Source organism: Caenorhabditis remanei, chromosome I, assembly GCF_010183535.1.
Source record: "Caenorhabditis remanei strain PX506 chromosome I, whole genome shotgun sequence".
Classification (NCBI taxonomy): Eukaryota; Metazoa; Nematoda; class Chromadorea; order Rhabditida; family Rhabditidae; genus Caenorhabditis; species Caenorhabditis remanei.
In genome coordinates this window covers 8,744,479-8,761,529 of record NC_071328.1, presented here as the reverse complement: position 1 = coordinate 8,761,529, position 17,051 = coordinate 8,744,479, and the positions used below count along the sequence as shown (strand labels likewise).

Below are 17,051 nucleotides of genomic sequence, written 5' to 3'. Positions count from 1 at the left end.
TCATTCACCCTCTTAGCAAGCACACGACCACAAATATACTGTAAATACGGAGGAGAAATAAAAGAGAAAAGTATGGAAAGAGGGTGGCCCCTGGAGGAAAAAGTTGAAGAAAAAGATGGTAATGCACTTTATGTGGGTAGTTATAAGAAAACAAGAGGATGAACCAATGAAAAGTGTGGAAATGCATATACGTGGCGGTAAAAAAATAGGGATCAGAGCGAAAAATTCTTTGGGAAAACAAAGAAAAAGAGGAATGAATGCGATTGTGAAGATAAAAATGTTAAAGTTAAAGGAAATGTGCAATAGAGAGAGATGGAGAGAATGGAGAAAAGATTATTTCGTGTGCACCGAAATCTATTGAGATGTATCAGATAGTTTGGAGAGAACGAATGCAGTAGATTGAGCATCTGCCACATGTTGTCTGTAGTTTGAGATGACCTTGATTGTCTGTTTGTGTGCTTAGAAGCTCTAATGAATGTCTGTTGGATTGAATTCATTCTCGAAAGTTATTAGTTGTGAGCTGATGTGAATTCGTTGAGTGAAACAAAGTCTGTGGCGAGAAAAGAAGAAGGGTTCCATGTGATTGTGATGATAAGAGTTATGAAATTGAAAAACCGAAAAGAGATACAAAGAAAATAAGACTAAGGGAATGAAGAGCTATTGTGATTCTGTGTGTGCATCAGCTTTTTGTGTAAAAACAGTTTGTGTTAGTTTTCTCCGGAAACACAATCTTCATTCCTGCATCGATATCTAGATGTTTCAATAACTACTAATCTATCTCAATCTGCATATCTGGAAATACGTTCGAGCACGTAAAATTCATATTTAAAAAAGAGAGAAACGGCGGAGCAACTCAGAAATGAAACGAAATGATCGAGAGAAAAGAAGAACGGAGGTTTTGATTCGATTAGCAGAAAAAGGAAAAAAGAGGGCGGAGAAGAAACGAACCGGAGTGGAGGAAAAGAAGGCAAGAAGAAGAGGGAGAATGGGTACTGTAGTTTTGGTATATTCGATGTCTGGGTATGAATAATAACAATGCATTAAAATATTAACATTACAGAAAACATATTTACGATCAAAAACAGGCAAAAAGCGAGAGTAAATGAAAAATGAAAACATGTTTTTCGAGTTGTTTTCAGAGCATACTGTAGCACTTGTTTAGTCAGCTCTGAGTCTACTTTTACATACTAATGGAAGAATTTCGAGGGTTTTCAAAGGATCTCAAACAAACTAGCTTCGAAACTAAAATGGTTGAGAATTTGGACACTTGCTCGAATGTATAAGCAGCCAAGGATGTTTCAATCTTTGTTTCTTGGTAACCTTGAAGTATTTTTCAAGTATGACCTCCAAAACTTACTGATGTTATGATACAAATCTATCCGAGTCTCTCTTTTCCGCTTCTCATAATAAATTTTTGAAAAAAGAAGAAAGGAGGACAGATGGCTGACCTCCAAACTCATTTCTATTTGCAGAACTGCACAAAAAACTTTCAAATTGATCAGAAAAAGTATAAGAGTTCGACAATAACATGTTGAAAGGGCAGCATCTGTCATGGAAGAGAACGGCACTGGTGTCAGATGATGGTAATGAGCACAGTTACGAAACAGGATTCGCTTGGTGACAAGATAAAATAGAGATCTGTTATCAATAACTAAAATGAAGAAACGGGAAGAGCTCCCTGATATTTTGATTCAGCAGGGTTGTGTGATAATTTAGAGTCATAAGAGTCATAACGACGATTTACTTAAAACATTAAGTGGACGTGATGTCTGAATAAATATAAGGAATCTATTATATCAAATAATTCTTCATGCTACGACATCTCTGGCATCTGTCGGAGCTGAGAAGAAGTCTTTTTCTCCTTTTCCGGCAACAATACAACACACTTTCGTCTCAAAAGTTATGCGTGGGAACCATTCCGACACGATCGTTCTGTAAAAAAGAGTGTCAGTTTTTCTTGAACACGAGAAATACATTGTATAGGATAACAATAATTTATGACGACAGGATATCGTTCAATGAAGTTTTTGAAGTCTGTACACACTTGTGGATTAACAATTGGATGATAGAACTTCAGACATCGATGAACGATCGCATTCAGAGCTCTGTAAATGAAGTAATAGCGGGGAGAGCACACTGCAAACACTCCGTATATACTATCCGTCTGGTTCCTCTTTAATTTATCAGTACAGCTGCTCGAATGTTGCGTCTTGTTATCAATCTATAAAACTAAAAGTTTTGAAACCTGCAACATCTATATTTTCATAAATATCTCAACCTTACAGAATCTCCAGCATCTTTTCCATTCTTCTCAGGTATAAAAATATACATTTCCATTTGGCAACCTCCTTTATAAGTTTCTTTCCCTCTATATTTCTTCTTGTAACCTGCGTGTTTCCGCTAGTACTCTTCTCTTTTTGCTCTCCGTTTTTTGAGATTTCCTTCTTTTTACCCTTTAGTACATTTTTGTGGAAAAGAAGATGGAAAGGTTAGTACTATGACTACTATGTGATGTCTGTCTGCTTGTATGTAGGTGGATGAAAATGAGGAAAAATGAGAAAAATGACTGACAGAAATCCTGATTTTTAGGGTCAGAAGAGGAGGAATGACGTGGAATTAAAGTTCAATCTGAATGAACTTCTGAAGTTCTGAACCTCTGTGTGTTTGTCAATCCGGAGAAAGTCTCCCTTGTTTCAATGGTCAGGAGAAGAAATAGCATTGGGCGTTATTTCCAGGTTTTAATAGTTTCTATTCCAAATGAACTTTCGGAATTCCCTTCTCTTGAAAAACATTTTTTCGAAAGATTTACAGTTTGTTCAACAGTATTCAAACTAAGAGTAATAATTAAGTCGTCCCATAAATCATCTTTTATGTTCCAATTTTCCATTGAAACTTCACAGAAACAACTAGAAACAGTTCCGTGTTTTATGTCATCCGGTTTGTTTGAAACGAATGGTTGTATCCAGGAATTTTTATTTTTATTCAATTTTTTCAATTTGTTATTCAATTTTTATTCAAATTTGTTACAACTTCATATCAAAGCATGTAAGTCAGTATTAAAAATTCAAAGTTCTATGAGCTTTCTCCCTTACCTTTTCCCAACAAGAAACGAACATTTTTTGAAAGTACATTCTGCCCCTTCTCGTTTCCCTAATGACCGGGTTCCCTCGAAACCTCCCGGGTGTTTGAGTACTTAACCATTATGTCACCTTTCACATCACATTAAAAACTCCCTAAACCTCCAGAATCCTTTCCTTTTAATTATGTGATTCTGCATACTCTTCCAGATGTTTTCTTCCAAACTCCGCCTTCTTTCTTTTCTTTTTTTCTTTTTAGACTTCTTTTTGAACGAATCGTCAACGTTTTCTACTTCTACTTTTACTTTTTTGCTTCTCTTCTTCACAATTTCTGTCTCTTTTCCCAAATGTCCCTCCTATCCCAAACCCTTCTTCTCTCTTGACCGGAAATGGTCATTTTGGGCTCCAGGGTCCCCCCACCTGCTCTCTTTTTTTCTTCAACCCCGGCAACGCACAACGGCTACCTATTACTTTAGAAGGGTCTACTGGTTGCCGACGACACGATGGCTAGACTAGATGGACAGAATTGAAGATAGATTCAAAAAATTATTTTTGAAATTTGAACAAGTCGAAATTTTCACGATCTCTCGAGATACTCGAGAAGATTTTTCTCATCACACTGTACTTCCATGTACTTATATATTCTGGTTTTTCCTCTTGTCAAATTTCGTGCCAGACTGTTATATCCAATTGATGGCATAGTTTTATTTCTGTCTGATATAATATTTCATTATCTATCGGTAAAGGATCTTCCCATAGTTCCCAAAACATGTATTCTTTTGGTACAAAAAATTAAATTGTTTGAACTTTTTTTCTGTTGCACTCGAAATTGCTCAAATCACTTTAAAAATTTTCTAGTGAATATTATAATACTTTTCTAGATTTCAACTTTTATACACGTCTAGGTTCCTCTATTCCGAAATTTCGAATCTTGTTTACCTCAACGACAAGTATTTTGAGACTATCTCAATGATTGGCTCAATATAGTTGTCTCTTCAACTGAATCCATCTGTGTCTCTGTTCGTCCAAGTTGTGACAAAGTACTTCCAATAATTGAACCTGCAAACGAATCCATCTGAACATTTCCATTCTTCCATATACCTAGTTTTCTATGTCTCTATTGTTAGTAGTAGTACCTTCTAAATACCTTCACTCCCACATATTTTCTGAATCTTTTTCTTTTTCTTCTATTTTTCTACTTATTTCGTAATAGACTTTTGTGGTTTTTTTTTCATTTCGAACATTTCCATTCTGAGTGGTTGGACTGAAAGTTCATTTTTCAAATCTCAAAATCACTGGTCTGAATTCATATTTTTCGAACAGCCCCTCTTGCACTTTTTTCCAGAAATTTTTCTTACACTCTTTGACTTCAATCTCTCCTTTTTCGAAAATTGAATTTTCCCTTCAAAAGTAAATATTTTTCAGCAAAATTAGCCCCTTCAATATAATATTAGTTATATTTTTATTATCTCTACTCAATTTCAACCCGGTGAATCATCACGAAGTCAAAAATATACCAAATATGGATTCGCCACGTGGCGGAATTCTTGGAAGAGCATTACGAGAGGCATCTACAAAAAGAGATAGACGACAATCAGAAGATGTTGATATTGATACAATACCAGTTCCAGTTAGGCATCTGGGATCAAGGAGACAGCCAATACAAGTAAGTCTGAAAGTATTTTCAATCTCACAATTATAGTTGCATTAAATATTGAAATTGAAGAGAAAGTGTCTTTGTTTTTCGCAGGTGACAGTTTGAGTTGGTTTCAATAATCCATTTCGATAAAAATACTAAAGTTTGACACATTCTCATTCATTTAAAAAACTAGGTTTGGAACTATAAAGTCATGAAAACTTCATATTCCAGCATCTTTTTCTTGTATTATTTCTTTTTTGTTTTTACTCTTCTTTGCCTCTTGAGGTCCCCTCCAATTATTTAGTATATGAGGGTGTAGAGGAGAGGGGCGTATCCGTTTTTCGTCAAAATTTCTTCCCCCATACCCACTTTTTCATCTTTCTTTTTTGTTACTCTTGGCAACAAACAGATACGAAAATATTCAGAATATCCATGGAGAAGAAAAGTGGATGAGGAAATATGAAAAGTGGTGTTTGATGGGTATGAATATTGGGCTTGCTGGGTTGGTTGCACTTAGAAGAGAAAACTACTTTTGGGAGGTCTTATGAACTATTGTGTTTTATTTTTTGTATGGAGAAAGGATTGAAGAATAATGGAAGGAAATTGGTGTACTTGGTGCATTGAGACTGCGAAGATGTATTATAACCGAGAGTCAATGTAATTTCAGATGCTTCCACACTCGCAACCTGGTCCATCACATGTCTCAATTGTCAATATACCCGGTGGTCCAACAACAACTTCAACTACACATCAAACAGAACATTCATCACATAGAACTGAATCAGGAAGGTTTATAAGGTAAGCGTATGAACAATACAGAATAAGATTTCACAAACTTTGTAGACGGCGTCGGCAATCCAGAGAAATCACAACCACTTCCACTCGACCCCATGCTCCTCCATCGGGTACACATCGACCTTATGATCCATCTGCATCTCGGGAGAGTTCTGGATCTACCGTAGCTGGTTGGGAACATAGACCGAAATCAGCTGACGACGATCGACATGAATTCTTAAGACAAAGAAGAAGTGGTGGAGGGGGAGGAATTCTGGCACGTGGATTACGGGAAATGAATAAAATGGTGGAAGAATTGGAACAAGCGAGTGAGGAGCCACAGACAAGGCAGGGAATTCTGGGAACGGCATTGGAAGATATGAAAGGAGTGACGTATCAAAAGATATACAGAAGGAGAGAAGAGACACCAAAGGTAAAGACATCTGGGCAGTTAGACAAACGTTTGGACAATATTTTTTTCAGCGTTCTCGATCATTCGATGATAATGAAATGTCGAACAGAGTGGGAATGATTGAGCAACTTTTGAGAGACAAGGATCCGTTAGAATTGAAGCAATTGGGTCTTACGGTAAGTACTTTAATTGTTTTTCATCCTTCTGAAAATGAGATTGTATCATTGCGAAATACTCAGACCTCTCCCATTATCCCAACCAACCTTTTATTGGTAGTCATTAAATAGATACATTTGAGAATAAAAACTGTGTAATTAGTTTTTTTCTGGAAACAAATGTGTACTTTTTATAGCTCTAGTTACATTAAACGGACGCTATGTGTGGGATGAGAGAGGGATTTTATGAGTTTGAGATAAAATAAAACTCCCAGAAAAAGAGTTTCATTTGAGTCGGCATCTATGGGAGTTCTACTTCTATTCGGAAGAAAATGACCCCGACTAAAAGATTAGTCAAAAAGACCAAATCTACTACCAGGCGTGAATGGTTTTTAGGCAAAACTGGAAGTTTGGAGGTAAGAAAATAACATACTATTTCAGTGAAGTGAAATATATTTTTATTTTCCCAACTATCATATTTTCAGGAGCTTCTGAATACTGACGGAGCTGATCCCAACACTCCTGGTCGCCCGATTCCGACACTACGTCGTTCGTCAACTCATCTCCAAATAGGAAAGAACTCTCGTGTCATATTTGTTCCCAAACAACCAAGTCGTGACAGTGTGACCCCACCTCATGGAGCAACTCTTGGGAAACCGCCTTTTCGAGAAAGTATCACTTCCCATGCATCGTCTCATGAAGAGATGTCAACTGAAGATTTGGCAATGGCCGATCCACAAACAAAAATACTTTATTTTGCAAAAAGAGACGAGTGGGTTAATGTGGAAATTGAGATGGAAACAATCAAGAGAAGTGATTTCAGTATGGCTGATAATGTGAGTTTTTGAAAGATGAAATAGTCATATCTGGGTACTGGGAAAATCGTGTATACAAAAACAGAATAACTTATGTTTTAAATTACTGTTTCTTGTTTTCAGCACGGATTCACTGCTTTCCTTCTTGCCGTTAAAGCCGGAAAAGATCAGATCGTTGATAAAATGATTCGAAAGGGAGCTCGAGTTGATTACATAACAAAAGACGGACGAAATGCTACACATATCGCTGCGATGTATTCTAGTGTGGAAACTCTTGAACTCATTTTGAAAAGATATTCTGAGCTACTCAGAAAAGGGGCCGGACCCAAGAAGCAGTTGGCAATCCACGTGGCGTGTGAAAGAAAATCGAAAAAAGCGTTCCCGATAGTCAAAAGAATTCTGGAAGATACGGATCAACGGATGGCTGAAGATGGAGAAGGATCACTTCCAATTCATTTGGCATTCAAATTTGGAAATGTGAATATCGTTGAATTGTTACTGTCAGGACCGACGGATGAGCAGACAAAGAAAGCAGATGGAAACGGAGACACTTTACTTCATTTAGCAGCTAGAAGTGGAAGTATTGAAGCAGTTCGGACGGCCATTGCAGCTGGATGTGACAATGCGAATATTCAGAATTTAGTTGGAAGAACACCTCTTCATGAGGTACTGTTGGTTTTTGTATCATAGCCAATTTCATTCCATTTCAGGTAGCTGAAGTTGGTGACCAAGGAATGCTGAAAATAATGTTCAAGCTTCGAGCAGATGCGAATATTCATGACAAGGAAGACAAAACTCCTGTTCACGTGGCAGCTGAGAGAGGAGATACCCAGATGGTAGAGTCTCTAATAGATAAATTCGGAGGATCGATCAGGGCCAGAACTAGAGATGGATCAACTTTACTTCATATTGCTGCATGTTCAGGGCATACAAGTACTGCGCTGGCATTTTTGAAAAGAGGTTAGTTTCGAGAGAATCTGTCTTAAATGTTTCAACGTCATGACTTCTAGGTGTCCCCCTTATGATGCCCAACAAGAAAGGAGCATTGGGACTTCACTCGGCAGCTGCTGCTGGTTTCAACGACGTCGTCAAGATGTTGATACTCCGAGGAACAAATGTAGACGTCAGAACACGGGATAACTACACAGCACTCCACGTGGCAGTACAGTCTGGAAAGGCATCTGTTGTAGAGACATTACTTGGAAATGGGGCAGACATCCATGTGAAAGGAGGAGAGTTGGGTCAGACTGCATTGCATATTGCGGCTAGTTTAAATGGACCAGAGAGTAGAGATTGTGCGATGATGTTGCTGAAAAGTGGAGGACAGCCAGATGTTGCACAAGTTGATGGAGAGACTTGTTTGCATATTGCAGCGAGAAATGGAAATAAAGAGATAATGAGGTGAGTTAGAGACTGAGATTAATATCAGGGTAAGTGTAGAGAACCTGAAGTAATGAAATGTGTCTCAGACTCCTTCTCAACGAGAATGCCGACTCCCAAATATGTTCAAAAATTGGTGAAACTCCTCTTCAAGTAGCTGCCAAGTCGTGCAATTTTGAAGCGGCTTCCATGATTCTAAAGCATTTGTCCGAGATTTTGACACCAGAACAGTTGAAAGAACATGTCAATCACAGAACTTCTGTATGTTTTATTTAATAGAGAAGGGAAGTCTTGAATTAGACAATTATCTTTTACAGGATGGATTCACTGCTCTCCACTACGCCGCTGAAATCGAACATCGTCAATTACATTTCCCGGGTGAAGATGCAAAACTAGTGAATCTTTTGATTGATTACGGTGGAATGGTTGAAATGCCTTCACTGAATGCAAATGAAACTGCAATGCATATGGCTGCAAGATCTGGAAACCAGGCTGTTCTTCTGGCAATGGTCAACAAAATTGGAGCAGGAGCGGTGCAGATTGTGCAGAATAAACAGAGTAAAAACGGATGGTCCCCACTTTTGGAAGCATGTGCGAGAGGTCATCTTGGAGTTGCTAATATTCTGTTGAAAGTGAGTTTTGATCAGGAGCATCGACTGAATAATAGTTCACTTCCTTTTTCAGCACCATGCTCGTATTGACGTGTTTGACGAAATGGGTCGTACTGCCCTCCATCTTGCTGCATTCAATGGTCATCTGTCGATAGTCCATCTTCTTTTACAACACAAGGCATTCGTTAACAGTAAATCGAAAACTGGAGAGGCTCCATTACACTTGGCAGCACAAAATGGGCATGTTAAAGTGGTTAATGTGTTGGTACAAGATCATGGAGCATCATTAGAAGCTATCACTTTGGATAATCAGGTATAGTGTCTGTTTACTTTTTAGATAATATCTAAGACAAATCTTATACAAACTGAAGTTATCATTTGTTCCAGACTGCTCTCCATTTCGCGGCGAAATTCGGACAGCTAGCCGTTTCTCAAACTCTTCTTGCTCTCGGAGCCAATCCGAATGCTCGAGATGACAAGGGACAGACTCCGCTCCATTTGGCTGCTGAAAATGATTTCCCAGATGTTGTCAAGTTGTTCTTAAAAATGAGAAATAACAATAGGAGTGTGCTGACAGCAATTGATCATAATGGATTCACTTGTGCACATATTGCAGCAATGAAGGTAAAAAGCAGCTCATTTTTTAAGTAAAAAATTTTAATTTCTTCTTTTTCAGGGAAGTTTGGCAGTAGTCAGAGAATTGATGATGATCGATAAACCGATGGTTATTCAAGCAAAAACGAAAACCCTGGAAGCTACAACTCTTCATATGGCAGCTGCTGGAGGACATGCGAATATTGTGAAAATTCTTTTGGAAAACGGAGCAAATGCAGAAGATGAGAATTCGGTAAGCTCTAAGACTCTAGGGTCAATTTGAACGCTTTCTTTCTTTCAGCACGGAATGACTGCTCTTCATCTTGGCGCGAAAAATGGATTCATTTCAATTCTGGAGGCATTTGACAAAATTTTATGGAAAAGATGCTCCAGAAAGGTAAGTGGTTACAGTTTACGGTTTGATTTAACGCATCGAAACTGTTTTCAGACTGGACTCAACGCCCTACACATCGCTGCTTTCTATGGAAACTCAGATTTTGTGAATGAGATGTTGAAGCATGTTCAAGCAACTGTCAGATCAGAACCCCCTATTTACAATCATCACGTCAATAAAGAGTTCTCTACGGAATACGGTTTTACTCCACTCCATTTGGCAGCTCAAAGTGGACACGACAGTTTAGTTCGAATGTTGTTGAATCAGGGTGTACAGGTGGATGCAACCAGTACTACTATGGTAAGTGTGAGATATAAATTAAGAGATTAATTTTGTTTACTTCAGAACGTTATCCCTCTCCACCTGGCTGCTCAACAAGGACACATTGCCGTAGTGGGAATGCTCCTATCCAGATCAACTCAACAACAACATGCAAAAGATTGGAGAGGAAGAACTCCACTTCATTTGGCAGCACAGAATGGACACTACGAAATGGTTTCTCTGTTGATTGCTCAGGGATCTAATATCAATGTTATGGATCAGGTAAGTGTTCGGGAAGACATAGTCTCTTCAAGTATCTGTAGATGCGGATGGCTTAAAATGAACAGGATAATTGATTGAGATCTTTCTTCCAGAACGGATGGACTGGACTTCATTTCGCTACCCGTGCTGGTCACCTGAGTGTAGTCAAACTCTTCATCGATTCGTCAGCAGATCCTCTAGCAGAAACAAAAGAAGGAAAAGTTCCACTCTGCTTCGCTGCTGCCCACAATCATATCGAATGTCTGAGATTCCTTTTGAAACAAAAACATGATACTCATCAATTAATGGAGGATCGAAAGTTTATATTCGATCTGATGGTTTGTGGAAAAACGAATGATAATGAACCACTCCAAGAATTCATTCTCCAATCACCTGCTCCTATTGAGACTGCTGTCAAATTGTCTGCATTGTATCGAGATATGTCAGAGAAAGAGAAAGAACGAGCGAAAGATCTGTTGAATGTGGCAGTATTCAGTGAGAATATGGCTGTCGAGTTGTTGGGTAAGTTGAGTTTTCGGAAAAGGGGAAACCTGGACCTGCTTCAGGTATTACTGCTACGGAATACAATGCTGCACTTCTTCTGAAAGCAAAGGATAATCGAGGGAGACCTTTGTTAGATGTTCTGATTGAAAATGAGCAGGTAGGAATACAGAAATCAAAATGGATCAAATGAATGCATTTGTTTCCAGAAAGAAGTTGTATCATACGCGTCTGTCCAACGTTATCTAACAGAAGTTTGGACTGCCCGTGTCGATTGGTCATTCGGAAAATTCGTGGCTTTCTCTCTATTCGTATTGATTTGTCCACCAGCCTGGTTCTATTTTTCTCTTCCATTGGATAGTAGAATCGGCCGAGCTCCGATCATTAAATTCGTCTGTCACATTGTGTCTCATGTCTATTTCACCATTCTTCTCACAATCGTAGTGCTCAATATCACTCATAAAATGTGAGTTGTTATTCTAATTGAATTGTCAAATAGAAACATGAATTCTTAAGATATGAAGTAACTTCTGTGGTCCCAAACCCTGTGGAATGGCTTCTTTTGCTATGGTTATCTGGAAATTTGGTGTCAGAATTGTCGACAGTCGGTGGAGGATCTGGATTAGGAATTGTTAAGGTAAGGATTCAAAATCTCAGTCGAGTCCATCATCTACTTTTTTTCTCTATTTCCAGGTGTTAATCCTTGTATTATCTGCAATGGCAATAGCTGTTCATGTTCTCGCATTCCTTCTTCCGGCAGTCTTTCTCACTCATTTGGATAACGACGAAAAACTTCATTTCGCTCGAACAATGTTGTACTTGAAGAATCAATTATTCGCGTTTGCTCTCCTTTTTGCATTTGTTGAATATCTCGATTTTCTGACAGTGCATCATTTGTTTGGACCATGGGCAATCATCATTCGGTAAGTCTATCAAAAATAATTGATTTACAGATCAAAACATCCAACAAAATATTACAGAGATCTCATGTACGATTTGGCTCGTTTCCTGGTGATTCTTCTGTTGTTCGTTGCTGGATTCACATTGCACGTCACAAGTATTTTCCAGGTATAGCAATTTGAAAACATTTCATTAACCTATCAAAGTCAAAAACCGCAGGAGTTATTTTCATTCAATCTTCATTATAAATGAGTTTACTCCAATTCGTTTCTCGTATTTCGTCGTTTTTCAGCCAGCCTATCAACCAGTCGATGAAGACAGTGCCGAGTTGATGCGTCTCGCCAGTCCAGAACAAACTCTTGAAATGCTCTTTTTCTCACTATTCGGACTTGTGGAACCTGACAGTATGCCACCGCTTCATTTAGTTCCAGACTTTGCGAAAATTATACTGAAACTACTATTTGGAATATACATGATGGTCACGTTGATTGTTTTGATCAATCTGCTGATTGCTATGATGTCCGATACGTACCAAAGAATTCAAGCACAATCAGATAAAGAATGGAAATTCGGAAGAGCAATACTGATTAGACAAATGAATAAAAGAAGTGCGACACCATCGCCAATCAATATGCTGACAAAGTTTTTGATTGTGGTTCGAGTTGCTTGGAAGAACCGATGTGAGTTTTAACCCTGATCAAACAGGAGATACATTCTATATTTTCAGTACGATGCATGACTCGAAAAGCTCAAGATGATCTCCGATTTGAAGAGAACATTGATGCATTCTCAATGGGCGGAGGACAACAAGGACGTGCAAGTCCGACTATGAGACCAGATGAAGGAGGAGGTAAATTAGATTTCAGTTTTGATTTCAATTCCAAATCATTTCACAGAAATGGGCGGTCAACGTGCGGAACTCGGTCGTTCAGCCGATTGGAATATAGAGACAGTAATCGATTGGAGGAAGATTGTATCAATGTATTATCAGGCAAATGGAAAGTTAGATGACGGTCGAAACAAAGAAGATCATGATGCGGCGCATGCAATACCATCTAACTTCAACTAGCCAGTTACTGACTAAACCCAAGAAATAGTGGGCGGAGCGCGTTCCCTTTTTTTTCCCACCTCTTTTCAATATCCACTCTTTTCTCTATTTCTATTTGCTATCAACTTCTAAGAATTTTTCAATTTTTCAGAATATCCGGTGTAATTTCCCCCTTTTTCCCTTTCCCTTTCCTCCTTATTATCACCGGTGAATTTCTCTTTTTCTATTCCTTATTTACGGTTTTCGCTTCTTCTTGCATGGCTTTTTTCTATTTTTCTGTCCCAACGATTCTTTCAAACTTCTTCTCTATCTTCTGTCTTTCTGTTATGTTTCTTTTTTTGAAAATATCTATTGTTGAATATGAAAAATGAATGAACTCACTTCAAATTTACCACATTTTTAGTAACAAACGTCCAGCCAACAAAGCATAAATCTAGTTTTTGCTTTCTTTTTTGTTTGCTTTCTCACTATCTGACTCGGAGTTGTTTTGTTTTTCTGAACTCAAGGCAAAACTCGATTTCATCATTCCAATAAGACTTTTTTTCTTTATAATTACATCGTTTTATCTTAATAACACATAAGTCTAGATAAACTTATCGAGCTCTTGTCTGAATAATTTTGCAGATTTTTTTTCCATTTTTTATAACGGAAACTGATGTAGTTCATTGATGAAAACAGAAGAAAATTCATCAAAAATACTTATTTTTTTCCTGTCTATTTCCCTTTTCAATATCTTTTTCACCGATAATTGAGAGTCTGTTTTTTTCACTGTAATTCTTTGATTAACAAAAAACCGATTCATGTAGTCGAGAGTCTCAAACTGTAAATTAACTTTCTTTGCAAACCCTTGGAGCAGAAATTATATTTTTAACTGCTAGACGCCTACTTTCGCATACTTAATCTTGCCATATTATATCCCCCTCCCCCAAATTTCTTTTCGATCTCTATGATCTCTATGAGAAAACGAAGTGCAGTATAATAGGCGGAGCGCATTCCCTTCTTTATTTTCTTCCCACCTCTTTTCAATATTCACTCTTTTCTCTACTTCTATTTGCCATCAACTTCTAAGAATTGTTCAATTTTTCAGAATATCCGGTGTAATTTCCCCCTTTTTTCCCTTTCCCTTTCCCCCTTATTATCACCGGTGAATTTCTCTTTTTCTATTCCTTATTTACGGTTTTCGCTTCAGAAATTATATTTTTAACTGCTAGACGCCTACTTTCGCATACTTAATCTTGCCATATTATATCCCCCTCCCCCAAATTTCTTTTCGATCTCTATGATCTCTATGAGAAAACTAAGTGCAGTATAATACTTGGAAAAGATGACTAACTACCTCCTGTGTGAATCCAAGGGCAATCTTATTTTGCAGATTTTCATTTGGTTACACATTCTGTTCTCTTGAAAGGTGTTTGGTATTTTGGTTTTCCGCCCGACTATACAGATCATCTTCGTGATTATTATTCATCATATGCATATACGTTATCTTTGGATTTCTCTTAGTGCTTCGCGATGGACAAAGATCAGAAAACATGCCAGATCTGCTATAAACCTTCAGAATTATTCAATTATGGAGTAAGTCTAGAGTTTCATATTTTCCGAATGTAAGGATTTTCAGGCTCCTTGTTGCAATGCTTGCAAAATGTTTTTCCGCCGAGTAAAAACATTACAAACTCCGTTGAGAGAGTGTGAAAACAATGAGATTTGCTACAAAAATGCAAATGAAATCGTCCATTACGATTGTAGATTATGTCGTTTTCAACAATGTATTCGAGCAGGAATGATTGAAAATCAAGAGAAAATTAGATTTTTCGATGTAGTCCCATTATTGCATCAACTGGAAATTGAGAAAAGAATTATTCTTGAGAATTATGAATCATCGTTGGATAATATATCATTTGAAAAAGTTACCGATGCTGAAACCATTCAATTCAAACCGAAATCATTGGATACTCGATATAATTACTATGATTATGAGTTCATGACTCAGATTTCAACTATCGATTACTTGAAGAAATTGGATTTTGTGAAAATGATGACGTCATCTGATTCAAAGGCATTTCTCAAAAGTGCATATCTGAATTGTGCTATATTGTCGACGGCAATGCATTGCTATTCTCGTAAAATGGGATTCATCACATTTCCAGAAGGGACTGATGTATTCCCAACTGATATTGATATTATTCCCAAACATTTTCCACAATTAGAGCTTGGAATCAAATGCCGAATGATCGGTAAATTGAGTGAATTGAGGATAACACAAGAAGAGTTTCTGCTTCTGAATATGATTTTCATATGCAACCCGGGTATGTTAGTTTTTTTTTGTTTTGTGTCTTGAAAATGTGATAGTAGAATAGTTTAGCTTTCCAGATATATATTTCAGTTCTTATTTGATTGGATTTCAGATGTTCCGAACATGTCTGAAACCGGTCGTCTACTATTGAACTGTCATCAAAGACTGCATTCCTCCCTCCTGCTAAAATACTGTCAAATGACTTATCAGCACAATGCACCTTCCCGTTTCAGTGATTTGTTATCCATCTGCCATGTTATCTCAAAAACACGTCAAGACATAAGTAATGTCGCTCTACTTTTCCAATTCTATAAACCCGGTATCGAGTGGAGAGAAATGTTGAAGGGCGCAATCGACTTTCTTTTAAAATGAATTCCGAATAGTCTGTGAACATATAAGACAGGCCAAATTTGAAAATTTTTTTTCCTCGACAGTTTTCTCTTTGTATTTGGCAAAAAATGGGAAACTCGTAATTGTTAAAATCTGGCGGACTTTTGAAAAGTATGTGATTTTTAACAGAGTTTTATGAATTCTCAGCTAGTCAAATTTTTCTGGAAAAGTTAACTCATACTAGAAACTTTATCTTTATTAGGATTTGATTAACGACAAGTTGGTTAGACTGGAACAATGTTCACAAAAATTTTATTAAAGGAATTTTAAAAAGACAAACACAGAAACGTAACAGTTACACTTTTGTGAAAAACATAAAAGAAAAGTACGTGAAAATTAGAATAATTTTGATTTCACGTGACGAACTCGGGCCTTCCCAAAATCGAAACTGTTACAACTCTGGGAATTATCCACGTATCGTTGTGTATGAGTTTCAGAGAGCTACCTGAAATTAAAAACGAATAGAACGTATTGACACAAAAAAAGAAAACGACAAACCTCATTGTGACTTAGAAGACCATTTTGTAAGATATCAACATAAACCAATAACAACGATAGATTGATATAAATAGAATTTCGCTTCAAACACAATATAATATATCTGAAAATCTGAAAGGGTTATTCTTGAAACCGTAATCGTTAAGTTACCTTCTAAACACTATTGAGTAGTCCAATTAGCATTTTAAAAACCCAAGTAAGAACTTGGGAATTGAAAATTAGATGAAAAATCAGCAAATTTGTGGTTCCCTGGATTCAATAATTTTCTCTGGAATAGGCATATTGCAATGTATAGAGCTATATCTCATATCACATCAAGCAGCAAATTTACCAGCAGGAAGGAATAAAACAAATCATCAAAACGTGGTTTTCTTTCCAGAATGTATTTTTTTATAAACGTGGCAGAATTTTAAATAACAAGCCACGTTGAAAAACGTCCTTTGTTTTTTGAGTGACACGTCATTTGTTTTGATGATTTGTTTTATTCCTTCTTGCTGGTAAATTTGCTGCTTGATGTGATATGAGATATAGCTCTATACATTGCAATATGCCTATTCCAGAGAAAATTATTGAATCCAGGTAAGAAACAACCACAAATTTGCAGATTTTTCATCTAATTTTCAATTCCCAAGTTCTTACTTGGGTTTTTAAAATGCTAATTGGACTACTCAATAGTGTTTAGAAGGTAACTTAACGATTACGGTTTCAAGAATAACCCTTTCAGATTTTCAGATATATTATATTGTGTTTGAAGCGAAATTCTATTTATATCAATCTATCGTTGTTATTGGTTTATGTTGATATCTTACAAAATGGTCTTCTAAGTCACAATGAGGTTTGTCGTTTTCTTTTTTTGTGTCAATACGTTCTATTCGTTTTTAATTTCAGGTAGCTCTCTGAAACTCATACACAACGATACGTGGATAATTCCCAGAGTTGTAACAGTTTCGATTTTGGGAAGGCCCGAGTTCGTCACGTGAAATCAAAATTATTCTAATTTTCACGTACTTTTCTTTTATGTTTTTCACAAAAGTGTAACTGTTACGTT

At 37.1% G+C, this 17,051-nt stretch overlaps 2 protein-coding genes across 2 annotated transcripts; both read left to right on the top strand.

Annotated features, from left to right (window-relative positions):
- Positions 1–4,599: 4,599 nt before the first annotated feature.
- GCK72_001798 (uncharacterized protein) lies at positions 4,600–12,843 on the top strand (the record flags this gene model as incomplete). Its single annotated transcript, XM_053723130.1, has 25 exons — positions 4,600–4,743; positions 5,384–5,514; positions 5,560–5,923; positions 5,974–6,078; positions 6,543–6,893; positions 6,996–7,538; positions 7,583–7,832; positions 7,883–8,273; positions 8,342–8,513; positions 8,570–8,884; positions 8,937–9,176; positions 9,251–9,487; positions 9,540–9,710; positions 9,759–9,854; positions 9,906–10,151; positions 10,197–10,394; positions 10,487–10,895; positions 10,940–11,034; positions 11,084–11,340; positions 11,391–11,511; positions 11,568–11,797; positions 11,855–11,942; positions 12,067–12,454; positions 12,502–12,624; positions 12,671–12,843. 25 exons carry the CDS (start codon positions 4,600–4,602, stop codon positions 12,841–12,843), a joined length of 5,838 nt encoding a protein of 1,945 aa, XP_053591775.1.
- Positions 12,844–14,334: 1,491 nt separating this feature from the next.
- Positions 14,335–15,266, top strand: GCK72_001797 (uncharacterized protein; the record flags this gene model as incomplete). The annotated part of the gene is made up of 3 exons (XM_053723129.1): positions 14,335–14,397; positions 14,441–15,132; positions 15,206–15,266. 3 exons carry the CDS (start codon positions 14,335–14,337, stop codon positions 15,264–15,266), a joined length of 816 nt encoding a protein of 271 aa, XP_053591774.1.
- Positions 15,267–17,051: the final 1,785 nt, after the last annotated feature.